Source organism: Oncorhynchus mykiss, unplaced genomic scaffold, assembly GCF_013265735.2.
Source record: "Oncorhynchus mykiss isolate Arlee unplaced genomic scaffold, USDA_OmykA_1.1 un_scaffold_212, whole genome shotgun sequence".
In the NCBI taxonomy this organism is placed as follows: domain Eukaryota; kingdom Metazoa; phylum Chordata; class Actinopteri; order Salmoniformes; family Salmonidae; genus Oncorhynchus; species Oncorhynchus mykiss.
In genome coordinates, this window is record NW_023493683.1 from 297,098 (window position 1) to 320,829 (window position 23,732).

The 23,732-nt window shown below is 42.3% G+C and overlaps 2 protein-coding genes across 17 annotated transcripts in view; both read left to right on the top strand.

The window, feature by feature from the left end:
• On the top strand, positions 1-6,164 carry LOC110515533 (phosducin-like protein 3). Of its 4 annotated transcripts, XR_005042008.1 has the most exons (6): positions 1-307; positions 3,517-3,598; positions 3,783-4,179; positions 4,916-5,124; positions 5,400-5,715; positions 5,777-6,164. XR_005042008.1 is itself a non-coding variant. In XM_036972931.1 (5 exons), exons 1-5 carry the CDS (start codon positions 248-250, stop codon positions 5,561-5,563), a joined length of 912 nt encoding a protein of 303 aa, XP_036828826.1. In that variant the 5' UTR covers positions 1-247; the 3' UTR covers positions 5,564-6,164. The 4 variants fall into 4 exon arrangements, 3 of the variants coding, with proteins under 3 accessions (XP_036828826.1, XP_036828828.1, XP_036828827.1); XM_036972931.1 differs by having other exon boundaries at positions 5,400-6,164; XM_036972933.1 differs by lacking the exon at positions 1-307 and adding an exon at positions 483-836 and having other exon boundaries at positions 5,400-6,164.
• Positions 6,165-10,771: 4,607 nt separating this feature from the next.
• The window catches only part of LOC118936633 (circadian locomoter output cycles protein kaput-like), a 49,793-nt gene continuing 36,832 nt past the window's right edge, over positions 10,772-23,732 (top strand). For 12 of the 13 annotated variants that reach the window (XR_005041999.1, XR_005042000.1, XR_005041997.1 and 9 more), the window contains exons 1-5: positions 10,773-10,912; positions 16,463-16,603; positions 21,042-21,247; positions 21,435-21,494; positions 23,368-23,516. Coding sequence is in view for 8 of the 13 variants with exons in the window: in XM_036972920.1 (XP_036828815.1) it covers positions 21,231-21,247; positions 21,435-21,494; positions 23,368-23,516 (226 nt within the window). In the remaining 5 variants the exon portion in view is untranslated. Of the gene's footprint in view, positions 10,913-16,462; positions 16,604-21,041; positions 21,248-21,434; positions 21,495-23,367; positions 23,517-23,732 lie in introns of all 13 variants that reach the window. The other variant, XM_036972922.1, reaches the window with a different exon arrangement.

Consider the following 23,732-nt stretch of genomic DNA (forward strand, 5'->3'; position numbering starts at 1 on the left):
AAACCAGAGGAGGCACACTTGCTATTTACCACAAACATTTCTGTGCCAAAACAACTGTCTGTAGAGTTGAAAATGCCATGGAAACGGATTTAACTTGTTTTATTTTTTTATTTGGCGAATGTAAAACACAGACGCTGGGAGACGAGAAGTACAAGGTGTGGATTTAATAATACATATACATGAAAACAAACCACGAACAACGTTTGTGACATAAGAACAGGAAGATAACCACAAGGCTGACTGGGGAATGAACCTGAGGGAGAGACAGGTAGAGAGGCATGGAAATCATGGAAGAGATGCAGTCCAGGTGAGTCTCGTGAGGCGCAGGTGCGCGGGAACCATGGTGACAGGTGCGCGCAATAATCACCACACTGGCGACAATCCGGAAAGAGGGAGAGCGGGACTAAACGTGACAGAGAAAAAGTAAAATTGTTGTATGCTTTACGTCATCACGCACTACTTTTTTTTTTTTATCCGCAACGAGTCAGTTCGGTGGAAACAGCGACGGTGGGGAAAATGCGCGTATTTTTTCTCTATCCGGATTCTAGAATATTCGCATGAAAATGTGTCGCCAATTGGATGGAAACCTAATTAATTATATTAATTATTATGGACAAAATGTATCAAACTGCAGTCAAGCGTCGATCATCATGTCACCGGAATAAGACCCTCGATATTTATTGGAAAGGAGCATCAAACTCATCACCTTTTCACTTTCACCATCCTGTGAAGTCCATCATCATCATCGTTTATTTAATCTGTAGCCTCATTAAACTGCATGTTATCCTGAGTCGTAGTACGTCACAGCGTGACTCCATCTTGAGTTCCATATGATGGTTATTAGCCTTTATCAATATTTGTTCCACTAGCATTTCTTGCATAATTTATTTAAATATCTCACCTTGTCTAGCATATTTTGTTTTTGTCGGCATTTGTAAAGTTCACCGACTAAATGCTCTGTTTCTTTCAGGCCTGTCTGACTTTCTTTTTAATCAGACATGTACACTACTTGCATAAAAAGGTTGAATGGAAACCTGGTTAGTGTCTGGTATTACAGCTTTGTGGTATTTCAGGTCAACTGAGGACAACTGGAGTGTTGATGCTAAACCCATAGATGGGTGGCAGGTAGCCTAATGGTTAGAGGAGGCAGGTAGCCTAATGGTTAGAGAAGGCAGGTAGCCTAGTGGTTAGAGGAGGCAGGTAGCCTGGTGGTTAGAGAAGGCAGGTAGCCTAGTGGTTAGAGGAGGCAGGTAGCCTAGTGGTTAGAGGAGGCAGGTAGCCTAGTGGTTAGAGGAGGCAGGTAGCCTAGTGGTTAGAGGAGGCAGGTAGCCTAGTGGTTAGAGGAGGCAGGTAGCCTAGTGGTTAGAGGAGGCAGGTAGCCTAGTGGTTAGAGGAGGCAGGTAGCCTAATGGTTAGAGGAGGCAGGTAGCCTGGTGGTTAGAGGAGGCAGGTAGCCTAGTGGTTAGAGGAGGCGGGTAGCCTAATGGTTAGAGGAGGCAGGTAGCCTAGTGGTTAGAGGATGCAGGTAGCCTAGTGGTTAGAGGAGGCAGGTAGTCTAGTGGTTAGAGGAGGCAGGTAGCCTGGTGGTTAGAGGAGGCAGGTAGCCTAGTGGTTAGAGGAGGCAGGTAGCCTAGTGGTTAGAGGAGGCAGGTAGCCTAATGGTTAGAGGAGGCAGGTAGCCTGGTGGTTAGAGGAGGCAGGTAGCCTAATGGTTAGAGGAGGCAGGTAGCCTGGTGGTTAGAGAAGGCAGGTAGGTAGTCTAGTGGTTAGAGGAGGCAGGTAGCCTGGTGGTTAGAGGAGGCAGGTAGCCTGGTGGTTAGAGGAGGCAGGTAGTCTAGTGGTTAGAGGAGGCAGGTAGTCTAGTGGTTAGAGGAGGCAGGTAGTCTAGTGGTTAGAGGAGGCAGGTAGCCTAGTGGTTAGAGGAGACAGGTAGTCTAGTGGTTAGAGGAGGCAGGTAGCCTAGTGCTTAGAGGAGGTAGATAGCCTAGTGGTTAGAGGAGGCAGGTAGCCTGGTGGTTAGAGGAGGCAGGTAGCCTAGTGGTTAGAGGAGGCAGGTAGCCTAGTGGTTAGAGCGTTGGACTAGTAACCGAAAGGTTGCTAGATCGAATCCCCAAGCCGACAAGGTAAAAATCTGTCGATCTGCCCCTAAACAAGGCAGTTAACCCACTGTCCCTAGGCCATCACTGACTTGCCTAGTTAAATTAAGGTAAAATTTAATAAATAGAGTCGATGATATTGCAACTAAATAGTTAACATTTATTGATCAAACCCTTGAAAACGGCACTCCGTTGTCAATGGTTTTAGCGGAGCTGCTGGTCTCCTTGACCCCCCCCCCCCCCCCCCCCCCCAGCAGGCAAATAGAACGCCTCCCACCGTATTGTGACGTTGTATTGATGACGACCTATCAGAATGAGTTCTATAAACGGTTCCAGTTCCAACCCAACTCCATTATGACATCACGGTCTTTGTGTTTTGATTTGAGTGTCAACTTGTTTCTGTGCTGCTATGTGACAGAATGTTCATATTTCCATGCATATTGATCTGAGCATCTTTGAGGAACAATGCAGGTGAGTACTGAGTAGGCTAAATTATGATCTAAACCTCCCCCCACAAATTAAAAGCTCAATAGCTAAATTTTGATAGTTTAAATACATTATTTGTAGAGGCTGCTGCCTAATGTTTTCAGGTTTATACGGTACTCAATACATTTATCTGTGATACGACGAGCTCCTAAATGTGTAAACCAACATATGGAAGTGTTGTAAGATGATCCTACCATGGATCATTTAGCTACTTGAGTGAGAATTTTAGGAACCCCTGTAAATATTTATAAAAAACAATATAAATATATATATTTTTGGCCTTCGCTACTTTAGCCCATAGAAATACATTGAGAGGAACACAATTTATAAATGGCAGAACACAGAGTCAAAAAATAAGGTTTTGAAGTGTCTGTCCTGTATATAAGAGATATAAGAAAGCTCAGAAAGAAATACATATTTGTTTATTTTGTTGGCACAAAACTACTTCCATAAATCAGTTTATTTTTTTATTTTTACAACTGGCACCGGGTTACCTTCAGATGAGTCCCGTGACATTTGTGGGGGTCGTAGAGAGAAACGGAGACCACCATCTTGTTCGTGAGAGTCTCCCCTTTCCATAGTGGGGTCACAAAGGATTCGGAAACTACAGACGATTTTCGGGATGTCTCCTGAGCTGACGAACAGCGTTGTAGCTCTGCCACTTTCACCCACAAGACGTGGAAGGGAGACGTCGGCGGATGTGGTGGATTGAGACGCAGCCCAAAAATATGTCTCTAGATTAAACAGAAGATTTTGATAGGGACTTTTCAAAAAATTATGTTAATTAGATTGCCACACGGGTACGTCTCTAAAGGACTAGTCGGATTAGCCTCCTACAATGTGGAAGAAAGACGTATTGTCAGCTTGTTTGTTTACTCTCCTTGTTTGTTTTACTGTGTTTGTTTATCTGTAAACGTGTTTGTTTACCTCCCAGCAAGCCAATGAAAACCAAGCCAGGAGAGATAGGAGCTGCTTTGAGAGCCTGACCTTATGGGACCTGAAGAGCCACAACCACAGTAGGCTGAAATACACAGAGAGAGAGACACACACACACACACACAAAGACAGACAGACACCATGTCTATTTGTGCTATCATGCCAACTGCCTTGTCTCTCATTGTCATGCCAGAACTGGGACCTGTGGTAATGAACCACAGAGTTGGGTTCATTTTCTCATCCGAGACCTTTCCTCCCTCTTAGATCCTTCTCTGTGGGTAGTTAAAGACAGAGAAGAAGATGTGGAATACCAGGAGAGAAGCGAGAGTGAGGAAGGAGATGAAGAGGAAGAGTATGTATGTGTGATAATAGAAGGGTCAGAGGTTGAGGAAGATGAGGAGGAAGAGGAAGAGGAGGAGGAATACGAGGTGACATGTGTAGGGGAGTATGAGGAGGAAGAGGAGTGTTTGTTAGAGGTTGTGGTGAAAGAGGAGGAAGAGGAGTGTTTGTTAGAGGTTGTGGTGAAAGAGGAGGGAGTAGAGGAGGACGAAGAAGAAAGAGTGGAGAGGTATGAGAAGGAGAAGAAAGAGAAGGAAGAGGAAGAAGAGAAGGGAGAAGAAGAAGAAGAAGAGGAGGAGGAGACAGCCAACACATATCCCAGGTGTGTCCATCATCAGGGCCTGAAACTGAGTGTGAAGGGGCTGAGAGGGAGACAGACAGGAGAGGAGAAGTACGGTCGGCTCAGAGAGATCCTAGGAGACCAGTATGTCAGGGAGGTTACCTGTGCCCCTGAAGGAGATAGAGTGGTCCTCCACCTCTATCACCCTAGGTGAGAGAGTTAGTTTGGACCTGAGCTGGTCTGGAGTCACTTACTGTATAAGGAGAGACATAGACATCTATTATGATTCAACTCACAGAACTGGCCTAGGATCAGTTTATACAACGCTAGTCATGATGACTATTAAAGCTTCAGCTCATACCGCTATCTTAAATATCTTTAGGGTCAGTTTGATGCTAAAGTAAACTCTCTCTCTCTCTCTCTGTCTCTCTCTCTCTCATTCTCTTTCTCTCACCCCTCTCTCCCTCATTATCCCCATTGCTCTCTCTCTTTCTCTCTCTCTCTGTCTCTTTCTCTCACCCTCCTTCTCCCATTTGCTCTCTCTCTGTCTCTCCTTTTCTCTCTTTCTCTCCCCCTCTCTCTCTGTTTCAATCTCTCTCTCTCTCCACCTCCCTACCTCCTTCTCCCTGAGACATAGAATCTATCCTATGATGTTGAACTGGAGCAGACTGAGACATAGAATCTATCCTATGATGTTGAACTGGAGCAGACTGAGACATAGAATCTATCCTATGATCCTATGATAATCTATCCTATCTCCCCCCCTCTCTCTCTGCAGTGTACCTATGTGTTCCCTGTTGAATCACCACTTCAGTCACCTGGCCACTAAATTCCCTGAGTGCAAGTTCCTGATGATCCTCGCCGGGCAGTGTGTCCCCAACTACCCTGTCAGCCACCTCCCCACCCTGTTCATCTACGACTCAGGATGTATCATCAATTCACTGATAGGAGAGAAGGCCTGTGGAGGGAGGAACGTATTGGAAGATGGTGAGAACACACACACCCACACACACACATACGCACACACACACACAAATACACATGCGCACACACACACACAAATACACATGCGCACACACACACACAAATACACATGCGCACACTCATTCAAATACACATGCGCACACACACAAATACACATGCGCACACATACACACACACACACACAAATACACATGCGCATACACACACACACACAGACAGACACACACACACTCTCTCTGTCTCTCTCTCGCTAACCTCTGACCTCTGACCCCCTGCAGAGCTGAAGTGGATGCTGGCCCAGTCGGGAGCGTTTGTGATTGACAGCTACGAGGCCTTATACCAGGAGGGCACGCCCATCACGACGCCGCGTTCGGAACAGGACCAGGAAGACTACAGCGATGACCAGTCTGATCACTATGACAACCAAGGCACCGAGGTGTAGTCATGGTTACAGGGACAAAGAGACAGCAGTGTAGAACTCTATGACATCATGAAACATTGGTGTAAACTCTGATATAATATCCCATTCATAAATGTTGGCTACTGTTGACTCATTACTCATTACAAATCTGATCCAGATCAGATTTAATACAGGTGTAGGTAGCTACTCATATTAACTTGTTACATGATGTGATCCAGATCAGATTTAATACAGGTGTAGGTAGCCACTCATATCAACTCATTACATGATGTGATCCAGATCAGATTTAATACAGGTGTAGGTAGCTACTCATATTAACTCATTACATGATTTGATCCAGATCAGATTTAATACAGGTGTAGGTAGCTACTCATATTAACTTGTTACATGATGTGATCCAGATCAGATTTAATACAGGTGTAGGTAGCCACACATATCAACTCATTACATGTGATCTAGATCAGATTTAATACAGGTGTAGGGTTAAATGTGGAAGACACATTTCAGTTGAATACATTCAGTTGGACAACAGACTAGGTACCCCCCCCCTTTCCCTTTCCTAACTCATATTGAGCTCACTTGTTGTTTTATAATATGCTGTAATAAAGTTTGTTATATCTTATTTTATAAACATGTCAGTCTCCAATGTCTCAGTCTGCTCCAGTTCAACATCATAGGATAGATTCTATATCCGTCTGCTCCAGTTCAACATCATAGGATAGATTCTATATCAGTCTGCTCCAGTTCAACATCATAGGATAGATTCTATGTCTCAGTCTGCTCCAGTTCAACATCATAGGATAGATTCTATGTCTCAGTCTGCTCCAGTTCAACATCATAGGATAGATTCTATATCAGTCTGCTCCAGTTCAACATCATAGGATAGATTCTATATCAGTCTGCTCCAGTTCAACATCATAGGATAGATTCTATGTCTCAGTCTGCTCCAGTTCAACATCATAGGATAGATTCTATGTCTCAGTCTGCTCCAGTTCAACATCATAGGATAGATTCTATGTCTCAGTCTGCTCCAGTTCAACATCATAGGATAGATTCTATGTCTCAGTCTGCTCCAGTTCAACATCATAGGATAGATTCTATGTCTCAGTCTGCTCCAGTTCAACATCATAGGATAGATTCTATGTCTCAGTCTGCTCCAGTTCAACATCATAGGATAGATTCTATATCAGTCTGCTCCAGTTCAACATCATAGGATAGATTCTATATCAGTCTGCTCCAGTTCAACATCATAGGATAGATTCTATGTCTCAGTCTGCTCCAGTTCAACATCATAGGATAGATTCTATATCAGTCTGCTCCAGTTCAACATCATAGGATAGATTCTATATCAGTCTGCTGCAGTTCAACATCATAGGATAGATTCTATATCAGTCTGCTCCAGTTCAACATCATAGGATAGATTCTATATCAGTCTGCTGCAGTTCAACATCATAGGATAGATTCTATATCAGTCTGCTGCAGTTCAACATCATAGGATAGATTCTATATCAGTCTGCTCCAGTTCAACATCATAGGATAGATTCTATATCAGTCTGCTGCAGTTCAACATCATAGGATAGATTCTATATCAGTCTGCTCCAGGTCAACATCATAGGATAGATTCTATATCAGTCTGCTCCAGTTCAACATCTTAGGATAGATTCTATGTCTCAGTCTGCTCCAGGTCAACATCATAGGATAGATTCTATGTCTCAGTCTGCTCCAGTTCAATATCATAGGATAGATTCTATATCAGTCTGCTGCAGATCAAGAAGGATAACTGTGACCAACATGCTTCACCGTAGGGATGGTGCCAGGTTTCCTCCAGACGCTTGACCTTCAGGCCAAAGAGTTCAAGCTTGGTTTAATCAGACCAGAGAATCTGTTTCTCATGGTCTGAGAATCCTTTAGGTGCCTTTTGGCAAACTCCGAACAGGTTGTCATGTGCTTTTTACTGAGGAGTGGCTTCCGTCAGGCCACTCTACCATAAAGGCCTGGTTGGTGGAGTGCTGCAAAGATTGTTGTGATTCTGAAAGGTTTTCCCATCTCCACAGAGGAACTCTGGAGCTCTGTCAGAGTGACCATCGGGTTCTTGGTCCCTTCCTGACCAAGGCCCTTCTCTCCCGATTGTCCAGGCAGCCAGCTCTCGGGAAGGGTGTTGGTGGTTCCAAACTTCACCATTTAACAATGGAGGCCACTGTGTTCTTGGGGACCTTCAATGCTGCAGAAATGTTTTGGTACCCTTCCCCAGATCTGTGCCTCGACACAATCCTGTCTCGGAGCTCTACGGACAATTCCTTCCACCTCATGGCTTGGTTTTGGCTCTGACATGCACTGTCAACTGTGGGACCTTAATATAGACGGGTGTGCGCCTTTCCAAAACATGTCCAATCAATTGAATTTACCACAGGTGGACTCCAAGTTGTAGAAACATCTCAAGGAGGATCAATGGAAACTGGATTCACCTGAGGATCAAGGGTGCGGAAACAGTTCCAAACAGGATGCAGCTGAGCTCAATTTAGAGTCTCACAGCAAAGGGTCTGATTACTTATGTAAATAAGGTATTTCTGTTTTTTTTTTAATTGAAAATGGGTTTTATTGAATCCATTTTAGAATACGGCTGAATACTTTCCGAAGGCACTGTAAATATCTAATTTAGAAAAGGTATTCACACCCCTGAGTCGATACACCCCTGAGTCGATACACCCCTGAGTCGATACACCCCTGAGTCGATACACCCCTGAGTCAATACACCCCTGAGTCAATACACCCAAGTCAATACACCCCGAGTCGACACACCCCTGAGTCAATACACCCATGAGTCAATACACCCCTGAGTCAATACACCCCTGAGTCAATACACCCCTGAGTCGATACACCCCTGAGTCGATACACCCCTGAGTCGATACACCCCTGAGTCGACACACCCCTGAGTCGATACACCCCTGAGTCAATACACCCCTGAGACGATTTAAGTCAAAACTGTAACTAGGCCACTCAGGAACATTCACTGTCGTCTTGGTAACCAACTCCAGTGTACATGTGGCCTAGTGTTCTAGGTTATTGTCCTGCTGAAAGGTGAATTTGTCTCCCAGTGTCTGTTGGACTGCAGACTGAACCAGGTTTTGCGCTACGATTTTGTTTGTGCTACCACCATGCTAGTCCAATCACAAGGCATTGTTTTAAAATAGCCTAGCTGTGGAGTATGTGTTGCCCAATCACAAGGCATTGTTTTAAAATAGCCTAGCTGTGGAGTATGTGTTGCCCCATATCACAAGGCATTGTTTTAAAATAGCCTAGCTGTGGAGAATGTGTTGCCCAATCACAAGGCATTGTTTTAAAATAGCCTAGCTGTGGAGTATGTGTCGCCCAATCACAAGGCATTGTTTTAAAATAGCCTAGCTGTGGAGTATGTGTTGTCCAATCACAAGTCATTGTTTTAAAATAGCCTAGCTGTGGAGTATATGTTGCCCAATCACAAGGCATTGTTTTAAAATAGCCTAGCTGTGGAGTATGTGTCGACCAATCACAAGTGAACAGCATGCAGACAGAACAGGCCTTTCACATGATTTCAAATACAATCGCAGGAAAACACAGGTTGTCAAAGCAAATGGCTCCTGCTGAAAAGAGAATATTCTCACCTGTCTGTCTGAACTTCCAAATATTGTTTTAGACAGACTTTTGGCACGAGCTCATCGGCCACCACCAGTGACTGAGCTGTGCGTCACTGGGTGAGTCAGTGAAACCGGAAAGAATTTTAATGACGATAATTTCCTCCTGATATGGTAGTCTACAATATGTCTCCACAAACCTAGACCTAGGCTACTGATGGATTCATGACAAGTTCGTTTTCATTTATCTCAGCTGGTCAGTTTGTCAGTGTCAAAGTACCCTGTCGTTTCGATCATATGTGTGGTATTAAAAAATATTTTTGCCAAAGTCTCCAGTCATGTAGAATGAGGTAGAATTGCATGAAATGCGTTTACGTAAGCAAAAACAAACGTCCCGGACCCAAGGCTACTAAACTATTTCCTCGTGTGTGCAACTTCTGTAAAGTGCCTCGACTATGTTGCTCTATGCTCCTACGCATTTGCGATGATTGATATACACGCAATGCTTCATTATAAAGGTGATTATTTGTCTCTTGCTTTCCGGGAAGCATTGGGAGTCGACATGGGCCAGCATTCCTGTGGAAACGCTTTCGACACCTTGCAGAGTCCACGCCCAGACGAATTGAAGCTATTCCGAACACTCACCATGGATACAGTATTAATAAACGTGTACGACAGGGGGACCTCGCACCATTTTCTGACTTATTGCGTCATTGACATCCAGAGCCTGTGATTGGACGATAGAGGGGAAACCCTCTTCCTGAACAGTTCCTCGATTGCAGCGATAGAAACCTGTTGTTGCTCTAGAAATATCAGTATCATATATTGGCTATGTGAACGTATCATATATATATAGTCTATGTGAACGTATCACATATATAGGCTATGTGAACGTGTCATATATATATATATATATATATATAGGCTATGTGAACGTATAACATATATATACGTATATATATAGGCTATGTGAACGTATCATATATATATATATATATATAGGCTATGTGAATGTATCATATATATATATATATATGCCATGCTATGTGAACGTATCATATATAGGCTATGTGAACGTATCATATATAGGCTATGTGAAACGTATCTTATCTTTAAATGACGCTAGGATAAATCACAGTGAGTTTGCAACGGTGGAACTGTGATTCTGTGAAGTGGGAAAATTAAACTATGTTTTAATTGAACCTTTAGTCTATTTAACTATAACCTACTTCCATGCAGTGAATCATCATGACCCCTGACAGTCACAATGCACCGAGGGGTTGAGAAATGTAAAGAAAGTAGCAATGCAATTCTTGCTGTGATTGTTTTGTGTTTTTTGTGTTTTTATAAATAGCCTATCATACAAATACAGTAGGCTGCGAATCATAGGCCTATCAGTTCCCCATTGCGTTATCATATTTCACACCTTGTTTCACAACCAGTCTTACAAGGTAATTTATAAAGCAAAAAAAACAAACTACTTTTCAAACTGCCGTATTCATAAAATAGCCCCGAAGCACCCATAATATCCTGCTTTTTTTTGTCGCTGTGGACTTGTTGCCTTGCTCTGTTTTTGTTTCTCTTACTGTACTTGCCAAATAGTGCTCCCTGTATTCTCTATTGCGCATGACTGAATGGCGGAATATGAAGTAGAAGCCTCCTGTTTTTCTCCGAGCTCGAGTCCAACCCCCCCCCCCGAATCAACCTCTGAAAAACAAAAACGCGGAGCCATTAAATCAACAAAAAAAAATTGGGGCAGGTAAGATGTTAAAACATACATTTATATAACGTTAACTATATTGTTGTACGGGGAAGTCGCTCAGCGGAGAGGTGTACAAATGTTTTTTTAGCCCACGGAAGCGAACCGAAGACTGCAGATGGGGCTTTGGAACCGTTTCCGCACGCTCGGGACACGACAAGGCCCACTGACCCACATTCGAGAGAGAGCGCTGTGTGAGTGGGCGAGCGTGTGAATGTGTGCTAATGTGTGTGCGTCTGCTGTGAAATGTTTTTGTCATCGCTATCTCCTGCGGCGTGACTATCTATTTGATGTTCCCGTTTTCGAGGAAATTGTAACCATTTCGAACGTAGAGTCGCTACATTGTTGAAGATGCGCTGCTAGGCTAGCTTTAACTAACACTGTGTCAATGTCAATAGTTGCGTGACAGCTTGGCTGGACTCGGGTCCCCGCTGCAGGCTTTTGACATAATGTCAAAACGTGACATATGTCGCTCTTGGTGATTGATTGAGACGTCGTTAGAATGTCATTCTACGTTTTGGAAGTCAGTTCAGGGTTCTAAGAATGGATCCCCGTCGTCGGAATTCTAAGAAAATGGTCCACTGTTTTACCTGGGCAGGTTCTTCTGGTTGGAGGATATCTTTTTCAGTTATATAACGCGAACACCTGTGGCTCTTTTTAGCAAAGGTTTTAGTTATACAACATCCACCGCGCGTATCCGTTTTTCTGCGGTTTTATACTAGCGGATTAGATGTCATTTATAACGATCTTCGAAAGATGTATGATTGGATCATTGCCCAAATGTAGGATTTATTTATTTATTAGGCCTTTCATTTAACATGGCAAGTCAGTTCAGAACACATCCTTATGACGGCCTAGGGACGGTGGGTTAACTGCCTTGTTCAGGGGCAGAACAACATGTTTTCACCTAGTCAGCTCGGCGAAAACAACCTTTCGGTTACTAGCCCAACGCACTAACCACTAAACTACCTGCCGCCACATGAATCACTGAATTGACTGTCACTTCCAAACAGGAGACGACTGCATTGGTATCAAACATTTTTTTGAATGTAACTTTTTAATTGTCTCTTTTTATATAAGAGGTTAAGGAACACCTAACGTTACAAGACTCACTACTCACGTTGACTGTAGGCTGCAAATCACAGTTCCCCCATCGCATTATCATATTTCATACACAGCCATTCCACATCCCAAAGCTACACCATGAGGCTACAGTGTAAGATCTTTCAGATACAAAGGCACAACTGACTGGAATCATTTACCGATAGAAATCAGGGCATTTTAAAATCACAATCTAAGAAAACCTTTTTTCAAATGTTAAAGAACAAACTGTTGTTTGTTTTTAAACTAATAGAAACATCGCCATGTGAACATATTTGTCAGTAGGTATATATTATAGGTAGGGTGAATTATAGGTAGGGTGAATTATAGGTAGGGTGAATTATAGGTAGGGTGAATTATAGGTAGGGTGAATTATAGGCAGGGTGAATTATAGGCAGGGTGAATTATAGGTAGGGTGAATTATAGGGTGAATTATAGGGTGAATTATAGGTAGGGTGAATTATAGGGTGAATTATAGGTAGGGTGAATTATAGGTAGGGTGAATTATAGGTAGGGTGAATTATAGGCAGGGTGAATTATAGGTAGGGTGAATTATAGGGTGAATTATAGGTAGGGTGAATTATAGGGTGAATTATAGGTAGGGTGAATTATAGGTAGGGTGAATTATAGGGTGAATTATAGATAGGGTGAATTATAGGTAGGGTGAATTATAGGGTGAATTATAGGGTGAATTATAGGTAGGGTGAATTATAGGTAGGGTGAATTATAGGTAGGGTGAATTATAGGTAGGGTGAATTATAGGGTGAATTATAGGGTGAATTATAGGTAGGGTGAATTATAGGGTGAATTATAGGGTGAATTATAGGGTGAATTATAGGCAGGGTGAATTATAGGTAGGGTGAATTATAGGTAGGGTGAATTATAGGGTGAATTATAGGCAGGGTGAATTATAGGCAGGGTGAATTATAGGGTGAATTATAGGTAGGGTGAATTATAGGGTGAATTATAGGTAGGGTGAATTATAGGTAGGGTGAATTATAGGTAGGGTGAATTATAGGTAGGGTGAATTATAGGTAGGGTGAATTATAGGTAGGGTGAATTATAGGTAGGGTGAATTATAGGCAGGGTGAATTATAGGCAGGGTGAATTATAGGCAGGGTGAATTATAGGTAGGGTGAATTATAGGTAGGGTGAATTATAGGGTGAATTATAGGCAGGGTGAATTATAGGCAGGGTGAATTATAGGTAGGGTGAATTATAGGTAGGGTGAATTATAGGTAGGGTGAATTCTATACTGAAGAAAAATATAAACGCAACATGAAACAATTTCATAGGTTTTACTGAGTTACAGATCATATAAGGGAATCAGTCAATTGAAATACATTCATTAGAATGGGAATACAGTATGGGAATACAGATTTGAATCTGTTGGTGACAGATACCTTTAAAAAAAAAAAAAAGGTAGGGGCGTGAATCAGAAAATCAGTCCGTTTCTGGTGTGACCACCATTTGCCTCACGCAGAGCGCGACTCATCTCCTTCGGATAAAGTTAATCAGGCTGCTGATGTTTTGTGGCCTGTGGAATGTTGCCCCCATTCCTATTCAATGGTTCGGCGAAGTTGGCGGATATTGGCGGGAACTGGAACACTGTCGTACACGTCAAAGTAGAGCATCCAAACATGTTCATTGGGTAACATGTCTGGTGAGTGTGTGTACAGGCCATGCGAAGTATTGGGACATTTTTCAGCTTCCAGGAATTGTGTACAGATCGTTGCGACATGGGCCCGCGCATTATCATGCTGAAACATGAGGTGATGACGGCGGATGAATGACGCAACAATTTGTTATCTTTATTTGTTTTTAACCTTTTATTTAATTAGGCAAGTCAGTTAAGAACAAATTATTATTTACAATGACGACCTACCCCCCGGTCAAACACTAGCACGGACGAAGCTGGGCCAATTGTGCGCGGATCCTATGGGACTCCCAACCACGGCCGGTTGTGATACAGCCAATGATCGAACCAGGGTCTGTAGTGACGTCTCTGGCACTGAGATGTAGTGCCTTAAAATTTGAAATAAGCTTTTTGTGTGTATAGAACATTTCTGAGATCTTTTATTTCAGCTCATGAAACATGGGACCAACACTTTACATGTTGCGTTTATAACGATATACTGCAGCCTCTTGTTCCAGTGACAACACCTGATTTGAGTTAAATCAAGGGCTTGATTGAATCCATATTTGAACCAGGTGGCTGCCCTCCTGCTACTAGGGCTTCCCCCCTGCTACTAGGGCTGACCTCCTGTTACTAGGGCTGCCCTCCTGCTACTAGGGCTGACCTCCTGCTACTAGGGCTGACCTCCTGCTACTAGGGCTGACCTCCTGCTACTAGGGCTGACCTCCTGCTACTAGGGCTGCCCTCCTGCTACTAGGGCTGACCTCCTGCTACTAGGGCTGACCTCCTGCTACTAGGGCTGACCTCCTGCTACTAGGGCTGACCTCCTGCTACTAGGGCTGCCCTCCTGCTACTAGGGCTGCCCTCCTGCTACCCTGCTACTAGGGCTGACCTCCTGCTACTAGGGCTGCCCTCCTGCTACTAGGGCTGCCCTCCTGCTACTAGGGCTGCCCTCGTGCTACTAGGGCTGCTCTTGTCTTTGTAGCTGGAGAATTAGTTTCACCCTAGATATGTTTCCTTACTATTAAATGTCTGATGCATGTTTTTAGTATTATGTCTGATGTATGTTTTTAGTATTATGTCTGATGTAAGTTTTTAGTATTATGTCTGATGTAAGTTTTTAGTATTATGTCTAATGTAAGTTTTTAGTATTATGTCTGATGTATGTTTTTAGTATTATGTCTGATGTATGTTTTTAGTATTATGTCTGATGTATGTTTTTAGTATTATGTCTAATGTATGTTTTTAGTATTATGTCTGATGTAAGTTTTTAGTATTATGTCTGATGTATGTTTTTACTATTATGTCTGATGTATGTTTTTAGTATTATGTCTAATGTATGTTTTTAGTATTATGTCTGATGTATGTTTTTAGTATTATGTCTGATGTATGTTTTTAGTATTATGTCTGATGTAAGTTTTTAGTATTATGTCTGATGTAAGTTTTTAGTATTATGTCTGACGTTTAAATGTGTGTTGGTCGGCGAGGGTTCACGTTGCACATTTATAATACAATTTAAATGTGTTTTTTATAAAGCTTATTTTTATCTCAACAGTTGTGACAGTGTTTTTCAGACACCCAGCTTAAAAACCCAATGTTCACTTTTAAATTAAAAAAAGATGTCTGTCGTAAATGTTCAATGGGATCTCCCTGGTAGAGTGAATGGACCAATGGGATCTCCCTGGTAGAGTGAATGGACCAATGGGATCTCCCTGGTAGAGTGAAGGGACCAATGGGATCTCCTTGGTAGAGTGAAGGGACCAATGGGATCTCCCTGGTAGAGTGAAGGGACCAATGGGATCTCTGGTAGAGTGAAGGGACCAATGGGATCTCCCTGGTAGAGTGAAGGGACCAATGGGATCTCTGGTAGAGTGAATGGACCAATGGGATCTCCCTGGTAGAGTGAATGGACCAATGGGATCTCCCTGGTAGAGTGAATGGACCAATGGGATCTCCCTGGTAAAGTGTAGGGACCAATGGGATCTCATTGGTAGAGTGAAGGGACCAATGGGATCTCTGGTAGAGTGAAGGGACCAATGGGATCTCCCTGGTAGAGTGAAGGGACCAATGGGATCTCTGGTAGAGTGAAGGGACCAATGGGATCTCCCTGGTAGAGTGAATGGACCAATGGGATCTCCCTGGTAGAGTGAATGGACCAATGGGATCTCCCTGGTAGAGTGAATGGACCAATGGGATCTCCTTGGTAGAGTGAAGGGACCAATGGGATCTCTGGTAGAGTGAAGGGACCAATGGGATCTCCCTGGTAGAGTGAAGGGACCAATGGGATCTCTGGTAGAGTGAAGGGACCAATGGGATCTCCCTGGTAGAGTGAATGGACCAATGGGATCTCCCTGGTAGAGTGAATGGACCAATGGGATCTCCCTGGTAGAGTGAAGGGACCAATGGGATCTCCTTGGTAGAGTGAAGGGACCAATGGGATCTCCCTGGTAGAGTGAAGGGACCAATGGGATCTCCCTGGTAGAGTGAAGGGACCAATGGGATCTCTGGTAGAGTGAAGGGACCAATGGGATCTCTGGTAGAGTGAAGGGACCAATGGGATCTCCCTGGTAGAGTGAAGGGTTCAATGGGATCGAGAGATGTTATGTCAGATGATGAACAGAGATGTTATGTCAGATGATGAACAGAGATGTTATGTCAGATGACGAACAGAGATGTTATGTCAGATGACGAACAGAGATGTTATGTCAGATGACGAACAGAGATGTTATGTCAGATGACGAACAGATGTTATGTCAGATTATTATTATGTTTTATAAATGTTAAAAATGACCAGTGTAATTTGTGTGCTGCAGGGTGGAGTGATGGCCGTGTTGGGCCCAGCGTCTGGTGTCCAGAGATGATAGAGGTGACCTCAGAGTCACCTTTAACCCCTGACCCCCACCACAACCCCTGAGAGCGAGCTGAAACTGATCACACACACAGGCTGCAGTGGGGTAAGGACAGACAGACCGATAGACAGACAGACAGACCGATAGACAGACATAGAGACAGACAGACAGGCAGACAGACCGATAGAGAGACAGGCAGACAGGCAGACAGACAGACAGACAGACAGACAGACAGACAGACAGACCTATAGAGAGACAGACAGACAGACAGACAGACAGACCGATAGAGAGACAGACAGACCGATAGAGACAGACAGACCGATAGAGAGAGAGACAGACAGACAGGCAGACCGATAGAGAGACCGGTAGAGAGAGAGACAGACAGACAGACAGGCAGACCGACAGACCGATAGACAGACAGACCGATATAGAGACAGACAGACAGAGAGACAGACAGACCGATAGAGAGACAGACAGACCGATAGAGAGACAGACAGACCGATAGAGAGACATAGAGACAGACAGACATAGAGACAGACAGACAGACAGACAGACCGATAGAGAGACAGACAGACCGATTGAGAGACAGACAGACAGAGAGACAGACAGACAGAGAGACAGACAGACCGATAGAGACAGACAGACGATAGAGAGACAGACAGACCGATAGAGAGACAGACCGATAGAGAGACAGACAGACCGATAGAGAGACAGACAGACCGATAGAGAGACAGACATACAGACAGACAGACAGACTGAGAGACAGACAGACTGAGAGACAGATAGACAGACTGAGAGACATACAGACAGACAGATAGACCGATAGAGAGACAGACAGACCGATAGAGAGCCAGGCGCTTCATTAGAGGATACACACAGTAATGACAGTGACTGAAACCCTATATGTGCTGTGTGAATGAATAGTGATTGCTGGTGGGTGTTGACATGGGCCTATCAGAATATGGCTGTGTGTTTCCTTAATGTTGATGCTGCTTGGCCGAGCCCCAGTAGAGGGTTATTGATGGAGGAAATGTGTTTTAATAGATGATGTCTGTTGACGACTGGATAGATGGATGATCTGTTTTCATGGGTAATGTGGATGGATTTACAAATGGACCTGTATGTATTAATGGATGACGTGTACGGATGGATGATGTGGTTATTCACTGTGTGTTATGGATGGATGATGTGGTTATTCATTATGTAGTGTGTTATGGATGATGTGGTTATTCACTGTGTAGTGTGTTATGGATGATGTGGTTATTCACTGTGTAGTGTGTTATGGATAGATGATGTGGTTATTCACTGTGTAGTGTGTTATGGATGGATGATGTGGTTATTCATTGTGTAGCGTGTTATGGATGGATGATGTGGTTATTCACTGTGTAGTGTGTTATGGATGATGTGGTTATTCACTGTGTAGTGTGTTATGGATGGATGATGTGGTTATTCATTGTGTAGTGTGTTATGGATGATGTGGTTATTCATTGTGTAGTGTGTTATGGATGATGTGGTTATTCATTGTGTAGTGTGTTATCGATGATGTGGTTATTCATTGTGTAGTGTGTTATGGATGATGTGGTTATTCATTGTGTAGTGTGTTATGGATGGATGATGTGGTTATTCACTGTGTAGTGTGTTATGGATGGATGATGTGATTATTCATTGTGTAGTGTGTTATGGATGATGTGGTTATTCATTGTGTAGTGTGTTATGGATGATGTGGTTATTCACTGTGTAGTGTGTTATGGATGATGTGGTTATTCACTGTGTAGTGTGTTATGGATGATGTGGTTATTCACTGTGTAGTGTGTTATGGATGGATGATGTGGTTATTCATTGTGTAGTGTGTTATGGATGGATGATGTGGTTATTCATTGTGTAGTGTGTTATGGATGGATGATGTGGTTATTCACTGTGTAGTGTGTTATGGATGGATGATGTGGTTATTCATTGTGTAGTGTGTTATGGATGGATGATGTGGTTATTCACTGTGTAGTGTGTTATGGATGATGTGGTTATTCACTGTGTAGTGTGTTATGGATGGATGATGTGGTTATTCATTGTGTAGTGTGTTATGGATGGATGATGTGGTTATTCATTGTGTAGTGTGTTATGGATGGATGATGTGGTTATTCACTGTGTAGTGTGTTATGGATGGATGATGTGGTTATTCATTGTGTAGTGTGTTATGGATGGATGATGTGGTTATTCACTGTGTAGTGTGTTATGGATGATGTGGTTATTCACTGTGTAGTGTGTTATGGATGGATGATGTGGTTATTCATTGTGTAGTGTGTTATGGATGATGTGGTTATTCATTGTGTAGTGTGTTATGGATGATGTGGTTATTCATTGTGTAGTGTGTTATCGATGATGTGGTTATTCATTGTGTAGTGTGTTATGGATGATGTGGTTATTCATTGTGTAGTGTGTTATGGATGGATGATGTGGTTATTCACTGTGTAGTGTGTTATGGATGGATGATGTGATTATTCATTGTGTAGTGTGTTATGGATGATGTGGTTATTCATTGTGTAGTGTGTTATGGATGATGTGGTTATTCACTGTGTAGTGTGTTATGGATGATGTGGTTATTCACTGTGTAGTGTGTTATGGATGATGTGGTTATTCACTGTGTAGTGTGTTATGGATGGATGATGTGGTTATTCATTGTGTAGTGTGTTATGGATGGATGATGTGGTTATTCATTGTGTAGTGTGTTATGGATGGATGATGTGGTTATTCACTGTGTAGTGTGTTATGGATGGATGATGTGGTTATTCATTGTGTAGTGTGTTATGGATGGATGATGTGGTTATTCACTGTGTAGTGTGTTATGGATGGATGATGTGGTTATTCATTGTGTAGTGTGGTATGGATGATGTGGTTATTCATTGTGTAGTGTGTTATGGATGATGTGGTTATTCATTGTGTAGTGTGTTATGGATGGATGATGTGGTTATTCACTGTGTAGTGTGTTATGGATGGATGATGTGGTTATTCATTGTGTAGTGTGTTATGGATGATGTGGTTATTCATTGTGTAGTGTGTTATGGATGATGTGGTTATTCACTGTGTAGTGTGTTATGGATGATGTGGTTATTCACTGTGTAGTGTGTTATGGATGATGTGGTTATTCACTGTTTAGTGTGTTATGGATGGATGATGTGGTTATTCATTGTGTAGTGTGTTATGGATGGATGATGTGGTTATTCATTGTGTAGTGTGTTATGGATGGATGATGTGGTTATTCATTGTGTAGTGTGTTATGGATGGATGATGTGGTTATTCACTGTGTGGTGTGTTATGGATGATGTGGTTATTCATTGTGTAGTGTGTTATGGATGATGTGGTTATTCACTGTGTTTTGTGTTATGGATGATGTGGTTATTCACTGTGTTGTGTGTTATGGATGATGTGGTTATTCACTGTATAGTGTGTTATGGATGGATGATGTGGTTATTCATTGTGTAGTGTGTTATGGATGGATGATGTGGTTATTCATTGTGTAGTGTGTTATGGATGGATGATGTGGTTATTCATTGTGTAGTGTGTTATGGATGGATGATGTGGTTATTCACTATGTAGTGTGTTATGGATGGATGATGTGGTTATTCATTGTGTAGTGTGTTATGGATGGGTGATGTGGTTATTCACTGTGTGGTGTGTTATGGATGATGTGGTTATTCATTGTGTAGTGTGTTATGGATGATGTGGTTATTCACTGTTGTGTGTTATGGATGATGTGGTTATTCACTGTGTAGTGTGTTATGGATGATGTGGTTATTCACTGTATAGTGTGTTATGGATGGATGATGTGGTTATTCATTGTGTAGTGTGTTATGGATGGATGATGTGGTTATTCACTGTGTAGTGTGTTATGGATGATGTGGTTATTCATTGTGTAGTGTGTTATGGATGGATGATGTGGTTATTCACTGTGTTGTGTGTTATGGATGATGTGGTTATTCATTGTGTAGTGTGTTATGGATGATGTGGTTATTCATTGTGTAGTGTGTTATGGATGGATGATGTGGTTATTCACTGTGTAGTGTGTTATGGATGATGTGGTTATTCATTGTGTAGTGTGGTATGGATGATGTGGTTATTCATTGTGTAGTGTGTTATGGATGATGTGGTTATTCATTGTGTAGTGTGTTATGGATGGATGATGTGGTTATTCACTGTGTAGTGTGTTATGGATGGATGATGTGGTTATTCACTGTGTAGTGTGTTATGGATGGATGATGTGGTTATTCACTGTATAGTGTGTTATGGATGGATGATGTGGTTATTCATTGTGTAGTGTGTTATGGATGATGTGGTTATTCATTGTGTAGTGTGTTATGGATGGATGATGTGGTTATTCACTGTGTTGTGTGTTATGGATGGATGATGTGGTTATTCACTGTGTTGTGTGTTATGGATGATGTGGTTATTCATTGTGTAGTGTGTTATGGATGATGTGGTTATTCACTGTGTAGTGTGTTATGGATGGATGATGTGTGTGTTAATTCACGGTTCTCGCTGATCCTTCCAGGTCCTCTTCCAAATGACTCCCTCAGGCCTGAAGACTGTTTCACTGCAGCCACAGGCCTGAAGACTGTTTCACTGCAGCCACAGGCCTGAAGACTGTTTCACTGCAGCCACAGGCCTGAATACTGTTTCATTGCAGCCACAGGCCTGAAGACTGTTTCACTGCAGCCACAGGCCTGAACAACAGCCAATCATGACATCAAGCATAGGGTCGGGCACAACACACACTGTCCTCTACTGTAGTACCCATTCAGAAATACCAGCCGTTACTCCCTCCTACCCACTGACTAGGATAACACTTTTTCTGAACTACAACACCTCTCTCTTTCTCACAATCTCTCTCTCTCTCTCTCTCTCTCTCTCTCTCTCTCTCTCCCAATCTTTCTCTCTTTCTCAGGGATGATTCTAGCATCTTCGACGGGTCGATGGATGAAGATGAGAAGGACAAAGCAAAACGGTGAGACATCACCGCCGTGACATCACCACCGTGACAACACCACCATGACCTCCATATCACAACTAACACTAAAGCCCTGATTAGCTGAAACGGGACTAACACACAGCTGATTCACATAACTAATCACTTAGTTAGGCCCTGATTAGCTGAAACGGGACTAACAGACAGCTGATTCACACAACTAATCACTTAGGTCCTGATTAGCTGATACGGGACTAACAGACAGCTGATTCACATAACTAATCACTTAGGCCCTGATTAGCTGAAACGGGACTAACAGACAGCTGATTCACATAACTAATCACTTAGGCCCTGATTAGCTGAAACGGGACTAACACACAGCTGATTCACATAACTAATCACTTAGGCCCTGATTAGCTGAAACGGGACTAACAGACAGCTGATTCACATAACTAATCACTTAGGCCCTGATTAGCTGATACGGGACTAACAGACAGCTGATTCACATAACTAATCACTTAGGCCCTGATTAGCTGAAACGGGACTAACAGACAGCTGATTCACATAACTAATCACTTAGGCCCTGATTAGCTGAAACGGGACTAACAGACAGCTGATTCACATAACTAATCACTTAGTCCCGTTTCAGCTAATCAGGGCCTAACACACAGCTGATTCACATAAATAATCACTTAGGCCCTGATTAGCTGAAACGGGACTAACACACAGCTGATTCACATAACTAATCACTTAGTCCCGTTTCAGCTAATCAGGGCCTAACACACAGTTGATTCACATAAATAATAACTTAGGCCCTGATTAGCTGAAACGGGACACGTTGCCATTCAGTGAGACTGATAGATAGATAATCGTAACTACCCAACTGATAAAAAGGTTAGCGACTCTCCATTCTAATTCTTCATTGAATTATCTTTTTAAAGTATATTCCATTGTAATCTGTAATCTATTGTAATCCACAGCGTGTTGTAATCTGTAATCTATTGTAATCCACAGCGTGTTGTAATCTGTAATCTATTGTAATCCACAGCGTGTTGTAATCTGTAATTTATTGTAATCCACAGCGTGTTGTAATCTGTAATCTATTGTAATCCACAGCGTGTTGTAATCTGTAATCTATTGTAATCCACAGCGTGTTGTAATCTGTAATCTATTGTAATCCACAGCGTGTTGTAATCTGTAATTTATTGTAATCCACAGCGTGTTGTAATCTGTAATCTATTGTAATCCACAGCGTGTTGTAATCTGTAATCTATTGTAATCCACAGCGTGTTGTAATCTGTAATCTATTGTAATCCACAGCGTGTTGTAATCTGTAATCTATTGTAATCCACAGCGTGTTGTAATCTGTAATCTATTGTAATCCACAGCGTGTTGTAATCTGTAATCTATTGTAATCCACAGCGTGTTGTAATCTGTAATCTATTGTAATCCACAGCGTGTTGTAATTTGTAATCCACAGCGTGTTGTAATCTGTAATCTATTGTAATCCACAGCGTGTTGTAATTTGTAATCCACAGCGTGTTGTAATCTGTAATCTATTGTAATCCACAGCATGTTGTAATCTGTAATCTATTGTAATCCACAGCGTGTTGTAATCTGTAATCTATTGTAATCCACAGCGTGTTGTAATCTGTAATCTATTGTAATCCACAGCGTGTTGTAATCTGTAATCTATTGTAATCCACAGCGTGTTGTAATCTGTAATCTATTGTAATCCACAGCGTGTTGTAATCTGTAATCTATTGTAATCCACAGCGTGTTGTAATCTGTAATCTATTGTAATCCACAGCGTGTTGTAATCTGTAATCTATTGTAATCCACAGCGTGTTGTAATCTGTAATCTATTGTAATCCACAGCGTGTTGTAATCTGTAATCTATTGTAATCCACAGCGTGTCGCGTAACAAGTCGGAGAAGAAGAGACGAGACCAGTTCAATGTCCTCATCAAGGAGCTGGGCACCATGTTGCCTGGCATCACACGCAAGATGGACAAGTCCACCATCCTGCAGAAGAGCATCGACTTCCTGTGTAAACACAACGGTACCCGCCCCCTTTACTACCCCTTTCTGTTTCTACTTCCTGTTGTTGTGATGAATGTAAACAAACGGAGCTGTTGCTTTTGAGAGTCATGGACATATAACTAAAATGTTAATTATTCTTGAGTAATGTCATGAATATGTATATATATATATACATTATTGAGGAGTGTACATTGAAGAAATGAGGAGCAAATAGTGTTTTAAAATAGAGTATTTT

What these genes read in the sequence shown, in the direction of transcription:
- LOC110515533 (XM_036972931.1), top strand. Translation starts at nt 248, where the DNA reads ATGAACCTGAGGGAGAGACAGGTAGAGAGGCATGGAAATCATGGAAGA. An exon ending in ACAGCCAACACATATCCCAG is followed by an intron (nt 4,180 to 4,915) that starts GTGTGTCCATCA and finishes CTCTCTCTGCAG; the next exon opens with TGTACCTATGTGTTCCCTGT. An exon ending in GAGGAACGTATTGGAAGATG is followed by an intron (nt 5,125 to 5,399) that starts GTGAGAACACAC and finishes GACCCCCTGCAG; the next exon opens with AGCTGAAGTGGATGCTGGCC.